The 8,909-nt window shown below is 40.3% G+C and overlaps 1 protein-coding gene across 1 annotated transcript; it reads left to right on the forward strand.

The window, feature by feature from the left end:
* Nucleotides 1-1,627: 1,627 nt before the first annotated feature.
* On the forward strand, nucleotides 1,628-7,691 carry LOC139182083 (zinc finger protein 420-like). Its single transcript, XM_070785559.1, has 3 exons — nucleotides 1,628-1,716; nucleotides 2,740-2,835; nucleotides 6,499-7,691. The coding sequence occupies exons 1-3, from the start codon at nucleotides 1,683-1,685 to the stop codon at nucleotides 7,689-7,691; spliced, it is 1,323 nt and encodes a 440-aa protein (XP_070641660.1). The 5' UTR covers nucleotides 1,628-1,682.
* Nucleotides 7,692-8,909: the final 1,218 nt, after the last annotated feature.

The following is an 8,909-nucleotide window of genomic DNA, read 5'->3' on the forward strand; positions in this document are numbered from 1 at the left end:
GAAGGCCCTTGTTGAGTACCAGGCAATGCTCTTGGCAAGTGCCGATTTGTAGTTGACAACACTCATGTGTGTTTAGTAGAGATGCTGGGATTTGGGAGTGTGGATTTTCATCATTCAAGCCCAGGTCTGATCATTTCCAGTACACTCCACACTCACATCACAGATAAGTCTCATCACATTTCTGTATTTTCCAAAATGTTTACAAGAATCATATTAGTGCTAATCTATGTTCAACTGTGTTAAATTTTAAAATATAGTTCCATGCAAATGGTAGGTTTTTCAGGAAATTAAAAAATTCACAACTAGAGCTGTCTATTTTTTTTATCATTGTGTATATCTGTACCCTAGTCTATTTTAAAAAATTAAAATAATATCATCCTCAAATATTTATGTACATTTTCAATCAGTTAAAAATTATCCTGATTTTATTGACATGACAATTTTTCTTTTACTAATTAATAAGTATATAGTCCCATTTTAGTGTATGTCTGTATGCATGAACATGTTAACATCATTGGATTGATTTTTTTCTTTTTCTTTTTTGAAGATTCCCTGAAGCAGGGAATAGCTACCCACTCTAGTATTCGTGCCTTGAGAATCCCATGGACAGAGAAGCCTGGCAGGCTACAGTCCCTGGGGTTGCAAAGAGTAGGACACGACTGAGCGACTAACACTTTTCTTGTTTTTAGTATTATTTACAAATACAGAAATTTCTATAAACTTTCATTAGAGTTAGCTCTGTGCATTTGTCTGTTTTATTAAAGTCTAGAGTCATAAACTGAAGTAAATGTTGCTGCTGCTGCTGCTAAGTCACTCTAGTCGTGTCCAACTCTGTGCGACCCCATAGACGGCAGCCCACCAGGCTCCCCCATCACTTAAGCTGTCGTTTAAAGAATGTTTGTTAAATATCTGCCAAAAGATGCTACAGCAACATTATTGATTTTAAATTATTTCTGTTATACATTCAAGATTCTGAAAAACTGTCAGAAAGATATATAGTATATACCAGATTGTTAAAATGATTGTTGTCTCCGAGGTTACTATCCTATCAGACCTGTAAAATTTGTAAAGCACTTAAAGTTCAAAGTTAAATATGAATTCTTTCCTTACTATTCTACTTCATTACTGTTCAAACATTGTCACTCATGGAGCAGAATTTTCAACATTACTAGTTCAAATAAGCTTGTTAAAAATGTGGCACACTGAGTCCACTCCAGAACACTTGGATCAGGAAGTGCTTTTAAAAAATATTTCCTGTTTCTTTTGCTAGACCGTTTATCCTCTGTCAACTGAGTACAGCACTCAAAAATAAATATGCCAATGTTGATCTGATTAGTGTATAATTTCTGTTCCAAATCAGAATAATTTCTGTAGTGGTTGATGGATCGTATCTCATCCTCTTTTCTTGGGGTTAAAAATGTGGTAGAAAATATTACTGTGTACAAATTATATTCTTGTGTAACACCAGCTGCTGCTGCTGTAACACCAGACATTCTCCTAAATCCAAACCATTTCTCTTGTTGGTTTCATCTTGGGTCACATTAGGAAGTCTTCCCATGGCCACAAGGCATCTGTCCTTTGTATTTCAGGGACGGCTGACATTCCAGGATGTGGCCATAGACTTCACTCAAGAGGAGTGGGAATGCCTGGACCTCAGTCAGCGGGAATTGTACAGGGATGTGATGTTAGAGAACTACAGGAACCTGGCCTCCTTGGGTGAGGATAACTGCCTTCCAGAATCCCTTATCTACCCACATGGTTTTGGTTCCTGCATTTCTAGAATGTCTCCTAGAATGTTCTGCTTCTTATAATAGTTTCAGATCCTTGCTTTCTATGGGAAAAAATGGATTATTTATGAGTTGAGAAAGAAGACTTCATGATGATTGATTATGATTCTAACTTTTCCTTGATGTAATCTGTCTCCTTCTTCTAGGTTAGTGGTAATTCTGTAGGTTCTGTGGTATAAAAGGGTGCCATTCTCCTGTATAAATCAGATTTCTACTCTTACTTACTTTGGGCTTAGTAGTACTTGACTAGAATCTCAAGATCTTTTCTTTATGTATTTGTTAGTTATAAAAGTGCTTTCGATAAAGTATTTGGGGATATAATTTTCTGGGCTATATTAACATTCAACCATGCCTTCTCTAGAATGTTAATAATGTAATGAGCAAGATTAGAGTCATGATTAGAGTCGTGTTCGACTCTTTGCGACCCCATGGAATAGTCTATGGAATTTTCCAGGCCAGAATACTGGGATGGGTAGCCATTCCCTTCTCCAGAGGATCTTCCCAACCCAGGCATCAAACACAGGTCTCCCACATTGCAGGTGGCTTCTTTACCAGCTGAGCCACCAGGGCATGTTAATACAGCCTAGGAAATGATGTCCCCAAATACTTTATTTCTAGGCTGTATTGACATTCTACCACGCCTTCTCTGGGCTTCCCAGATGGCACTAGTGGTAAAGAACCCGCCTGCCAATGCAGGAGACATAAAAGAAGTGGGTTCGATTCCTGGGTTGGGAAGAACTCCTGGAGGAGGACATGGCAACCCACTCCGGTATTTTTGTCTGGAGAATCCCATGGACAGAGGAGCCTGGCAGGCTACAGTCCATAGGGTGGCAAAGAGTCAGACATGACTGGAGCGACTTAGCACATGTGCCTTCTCTTCTCACTTGAATACATATTAGATTGGAAACTGATGAATCTCTAGCAAAACAAATACTCCTTTTCCTGATAGCAGGTCTTGTGGTCTCTAAGCTGGACCTGGTCACCTTTCTGGAGCAAATGAAGAATCCCTGGGATGTAAGGAGACTGGAGCCACCAGCCATATACACAGGTAGGTGTGAATGGATGGAGCCGATGACTCAACGACAGGTCCCAGGATCAGTGAGGAATTCATCTTTTGTCATGTGGTTTGGGAAGATCTGCTTCAGTGGAAATGATTTTAGAGAAGTCTGGGTTTCTTTCTGTTGCTGTCATAGGCAGATATCACCTGCCCCATTCTGTCTCTTAAATCATTCCTGAATTCATGTCCAGTGATTACTTTTCTCAATCGCAGTGAGAACTGAAATGCTCTTGGCCTGTGACAACCTGAATGAATCTGTTACTATTCCATTTCTTGGGGGTCCTAGGAAAATGGCACTTTTCTGAAAAACTCTAAGACGCTCCTATTAAAGTTTGTTTCTACCTCTAGGTGGCAGTATGTGAGTGGAATTGTAGACATACTGCCAAAGTTCTAGGAATACTGGGGACAGTGGGGTGTTTTTTTTTTTTTTTTCTGACTTATAATTTCTAAAACACTGGAAGCTACAAATATGATCTTATAACTTAAATTCAAGTAATTTCTTCACTGTATAAACCAAAACCTCCCTAAAGAGAAAGAATGCATATCTCAGGATTACTTCAAAGTTTCTGTTTTCTTCATATGAACTCATATGAAATAGTAAGTGTATTTGCCCCAATTCCTCAATGCTAAAAGACTTAAATATATTCAATTAACTCAAAGAATTTTCAAATAAATTGGCATAAGAGCTTAAAACATTTTCCACCATATTTTTAATGGTTTCAAACTATTACAATTTTTAGATAATATACTGTTTTTAAAATGTTCTTATTGGAGTCTAACAGGTTTACAATGTTGTACAGCAAAGAGAATCCATTTTACGTATAGATATCTACTCTTTTTTAGATTTCCTTCCCAATTAGATCTCCACAGAGCATTGATAGCATTTCCTGTGTTCCCACCATATTTTTAAAGTCTCATTTCCTCAAGAACAACTACTTTATTTAGTTAATCTTGTTATCAGCTTCCCCAGACTTTGTCCTATATGTCCTCACTTTCTGATTAGACCTACGTCAGTATCATTTATGATTTTTAGATGGAAACATCTACTAGAACATGCTAAAGTAAGAAGTGGGCTAAAGAATTAGAGGACACCTAGGGGCATCTGCATTCAAGATGACGTAAGTCAAAAAGTAATCATTAGACCACCTATCTCTTCTTCATTTAGTGGTTCTTGTAGCTTTTTGTCTTGCTCCTTCCTGTACACCATACTTCTTTGTCCTCTCATTTTGTCACATTTTCTGGGTTTGTGGTCTGTTCTGCAGGCTGCCGGATCCTAGCTCCTCTTGCTCTCTTGTCTTCCCCCTGGCGGGTGAGGTTGGTCCACAGGCTTGGACCATTAACCCCTTGATCTGGGCTTTGATTGCTGTTATTGTGACCCGAGCTTCCCCTGGATAGTGAGGGGAGCTTCCCCTTGGCTCTGTGGCTGTCACTGCCCTGTCTGTGGTGGGATCTGCTCCCTGGTTGGTGGAGTCGAGCCCCCAGATCTGTTTCTTCGCTGTGATTCTGATCTGTGGTCAAGGCAGCTAAGATTGGAGCACACCCACTGGGAGAGAAGCCACCAAGGATTGCTTCTCTGGGGATGTTCACCTTGGGGTGTGCTCACGTGCTGTGAGTCTCCTGTGACCCCATGTTGGCACTGCTCTTGGCTCCCCCTCAACCATGGGCATGCTGGCACATTGCTCTGGTGTCTCTCAGATGTTGTTTTCACTGGAACACCAGCATAGATCCAGTGAACTCAGGTCCCAGAATTGCACTCATGGAGCTGGACCCACTGTGGTGCTATGGGGGCAGCTCAGACTCTGGCCTGGCCCCACCCCCTAGCATACATCCCCACAAAGTCTACAGCTGCTAAAGCTGCACTCCCGTGACTGGGGGAGCCCTGGTTGTCCATTCAGATGCTCTGTAGGGGCTGAGTTGACAAAGCCAATTGCAGGTATAAAAGCATGGTTTGTGTAACCGTGAGGAGAGACTTCAGTTTTTCTTCCTTTAACCCTGGGGCTCAGCTGAGCTTTCAGCTCCTTCTGTGTGTGTGGCCCACCCACAGGTGTCTGCTCCAGAGGCTGCCCCAGAGCACAGGAGTCTGCTGATGGTGGAGGAGGTGCATGGGGGGAGGCTGTGGCTGGAGCTCAATAGAGCCCACGGGGGTGGTGGCCCTTCCTAGTGCTGGGGGAGGAGGGGCCAGCACAGGGGGAGAGGGGCTGCAATGGTGGGTCTTCCCTTTGGGCATCACTCAACAATGGCGCTCTGTGCTATGGCGGTTCAGGCTTCCTCCACAAGCGTTCCTGTTTATAGAACTCCTCCCTCTGTCCCATCCCCTCAGGATGTTTCCTCACCGCCCACAGCAGTCCTCTGCCTGGGTCTGCTCTCCAGACCCCACATTCCAGCACCCAGCCCTTGTCTGCACTGGTGGACACCCTCTCAGACTGGGTGGGCAGGGCTGGGGTCAGTACCCTGTGTACAGGTCTCACTCTGTCCTGCTGCCACAGACTGTTGCCATGTTCTCTTCCCACAGAGAAGGCTCGCCTTCTGTCCCAACTGAGCTCGCACCACCCCCAGTAGATAAGAATAGTAGATAAGAAAACTTTATTTGGTATCTTTCAGCTGTGTCTTCTCACAACACCCGTGGTTTGATGTCCAAGAATCCAAGGTTAGAAAATTTAATCCAAAAAGCAAACCTAGGAATATATGAAAGAGCTCACCTTGGAAACGAACATTTAATGAAAGACCAGGAATATACGGGGATATGTGAAAGATCTAGAAGATGTTTATATGGACATAAAGAAACTGAGATAGTTTCACGCAATGCGGACATTACTGCCAAAAGAAATGAGCAATGTGAGTCAACTTGTGGAAAACACCCGTTTCCGTTATCAACTTCTGCAGAGAAGTGTATCTCTTCAAGCAAAGGCTTAAATCATTTTTTGAAACGTACACGTTCTCTGAAGGGAAATGTGGAAAATCTGGAAAGTCATCCAGTCTCTACTGCAAATACTCATTCAAACCACTCTGAACACGGGCTTCGATTACACATACATTCAAGCATGTCTGAAAACCAGAAATTTAAAAATGATGGGGAAAACTCACAATATAATCAGTTTGAGGGATCTGTGAGCAAGGGGTCATTATGCTTCCACCAACAGACAGTTTCTCTCTGTTCCAAAATGTGTCATGTTGATAATAATGGAAGAGAGTTAATCCCACCATCATTGTTCAATACACATCATGATACGGTTAATATGGAACAACTTCTCACGTGTAATAACATGAGTCAGGCATTAAGTAAGAGCTCTACCCCCAATAATTACAAGCATATTTACGATGGAGTGAGAAACCACTCATGCAATGAAACTGGGTATAAAACTGAACAAGACTCTAACCCTATGAAACATCAGGGACCTCAATCTTCAGACAGAGATTCTAAAAATAGTACATGTAGGAATATCTTGTATCAAATATCAGGTCTTCCACTAAATGTGAGTACACATACTGGAGAGAAGACTTATAATTGTGAATATGGTGATGTTTCTAATCAGTCTTCAAATCTCACTCAACAGCAGAGTATTCAGAATCCGCAGAAAAGTTACAAGTGTAAGAAATGTGAGAAAGCCTTTACTAACTCATCCAGTCTAAGTAGACAAAGGAAAATTCATTCAGGATGGAAACCTTTCAAATGTACAGAGTGTGGCAACACCTCTAATCAGAATTCAAAGCTTAGTCAAGATCGGCAAATCCACACTGGCAAGAAACCTTACGAATGTAAGGAATGTGGAAAAGCATTTATGTCTTGCTCACATCTTAGTCGACACCAGCGAATTCACACTGGGGAGAAGCCTTATAAATGTACAAAGTGTGGCAAAGCCTTTAATCAGAACTCAAATCTTACTCAACATCAGCAAATCCATACAGAGCAGAAACCTTACAAAGGTAAGGAAGGTGGCAAAGCCACTTTTAGGTGTTCACATTTCAGTCTACATCAGCGAGTTCATGCAGGGGAGAAACCAAACACATGTAAAGAATGTGGCAAGGTGTTTCCTTGTAGCTTATGTCTTACTCAACATCAGATAACTCATATGCAGCAGAAATCATACAAATGTACAAAGTGTGGCAAAGCCTTTAATCAGAAGTCAAATCTTACTCAACACCAGAGAATTCATACTGGAGAGAAGCCTTATAAATGTAAGGATTGTGGCAAAGCATTTAACCAGTGCTCAGGTCTTTCTTACCATCAGAGAATTCATACTGGAGAGAAGCCTTATAAATGTAAGGATTGTGGCAAAGCATTTAGACAACGCTCATATCTTACTAAACATCAAGTAATCCATACTGGAGAGAAATCTTATAAATGTAAAGAATGCGGAAAAGCCTTCAGTCACTACTCAACTCTTGCTAAACATCAACGAATTCATACTGGAGAGAAGCCTTATAAATGTAAGGATTGTGGCAAAGAATTTAACCAGTGCTCAGGTCTTACTTACCATCAGAGAATTCATACTGGAGAGAAACCTTATAAATGTACAGAATGCGGGAAATCCTTTAGTCAGAACTCAACTCTTACTCAACACCAGCGAATTCATACTGGGGAGAGGCCTTATAAATGTAAAGATTGTGGCAAAGACTTTAGCAAGCACTCAGGTCTTACTTACCATCAGAGAATTCATACTGGAGAGAAACCTTATAAATGTACAGAATGCAGAAAAGCCTTCTGTCACCACTCAAGTCTTATTCAACACCAGAGAATTCATACTGGAGAGAAACCTTACAAATGTAAAGAATGTGGAAAAGCCTTTATCAAGCACTCACATCTTACTCAACATCAGAGAATTCATATTGGAGGAAAAACCTTATGAATGTAAGGAGAGTGGCAACGGCTTTAATCAGAGCTCTCACCATATTAGACATCAGACAGCATGTACTGGAGAGAAACCCTAGTAATAAAGTAAGTGATGGAAGAGGTTTGTCCTAAACATACACTTGAGAAAATACAAGACCATTGAGTTAAGAAAGATAAGGAATGGCATGAAAAAATGTAGAAAAGTATTTAATGAAAATTAAATTACATAAATACCAGAAATTGCACACTAGAAAAAGTGAAAGTCTCTTCAGTCGTGTCCAACTTTTTGCAACCCCATGGACTGTGCATGGAGTTCTCCAGGCCAGAATACTGGAGTGGGAGGCGGATCTTTACCAACTGAGCGATTAGGGAAGCCTGCACAATAGAAAGCATTTCATCAATCCTGTTTTTTGAAGTTCCTCTTCAGGAGAAGTATTGTAGGCAATAATCCATAGTTAAAACAGATAGAAAACTGATATGTTATTATGGATCACAAGGAAGGGTTGGTATTTATAAATGTACAATTATTAGCAATATATCTTTGTTTATATTGACACGGTTTGTGATTATTTGAAAACCAAAATAAATGTTATTCAACTCTCAAATTACTCCATGCTGCTATGCTTCATTTCTAGTGTGTATGCAAAGTTATGGTTTTGATGGTTGCTACCTCAAAGATAAGACAAGGCCTTCTATCCTAGTGAGAAATCATTTATATTTATTCTCCATTAGAAGATTAAGGACACAGTAATGTAACATGTACATCTAAATGGAGGTGTTAGTCATTCATGTCAAATATCCCTATAGGTCACCATGAGGTAAGTGTTCAGGGAGTAATTCCACATATTAAAGTACGATGTACATTTTCAATAGTTATGTCACTTGTTTTTAAGGAAAATACAATGACAGTTCACTGAAATCTTGATGTATCTTTATAATATCAACAGAAGTCATGAATATTAGTTGACATGTTTCAAATAAAGACATCTCTGATACCCTAGAAATGTATGGAAACCCCTCCCAGAAAAGTCATGTAATTAGTGTATGTCTTGTTTCGTAAATGATTAGCCTCCATTTTGTAACCGTAGAAATCACCATTCTCAGATCATTGTATCAGAGGAATAAATATTGTTGTTTATGCTTGTCATCTGTATTTTATTCAGTTACACAGTGGGTTGGAAAAGGTTTGATTCTGACTGTGTGATATTACACGTGAATAAAACTGGATGGTTTC

The sequence above is a fragment of the Bos indicus genome, unplaced genomic scaffold (genome assembly GCF_029378745.1).
Source record: "Bos indicus isolate NIAB-ARS_2022 breed Sahiwal x Tharparkar unplaced genomic scaffold, NIAB-ARS_B.indTharparkar_mat_pri_1.0 scaffold_80, whole genome shotgun sequence".
Taxonomy (NCBI): Eukaryota; Metazoa; Chordata; class Mammalia; order Artiodactyla; family Bovidae; genus Bos; species Bos indicus.

Coding starts and splice junctions, on each gene's coding strand:
- LOC139182083 (XM_070785559.1), top strand. CDS start 1,683: ATGTTAGAGAACTACAGGAACCTGGCCTCCTTGG. Junction 1,717..2,739: donor CAGGAACCTGGCCTCCTTGG/GTGAGGATAACT, acceptor TCCTGATAGCAG/GTCTTGTGGTCTCTAAGCTG. Junction 2,836..6,498: donor GCCACCAGCCATATACACAG/GTAGGTGTGAAT, acceptor AAATTCATTCAG/GATGGAAACCTTTCAAATGT.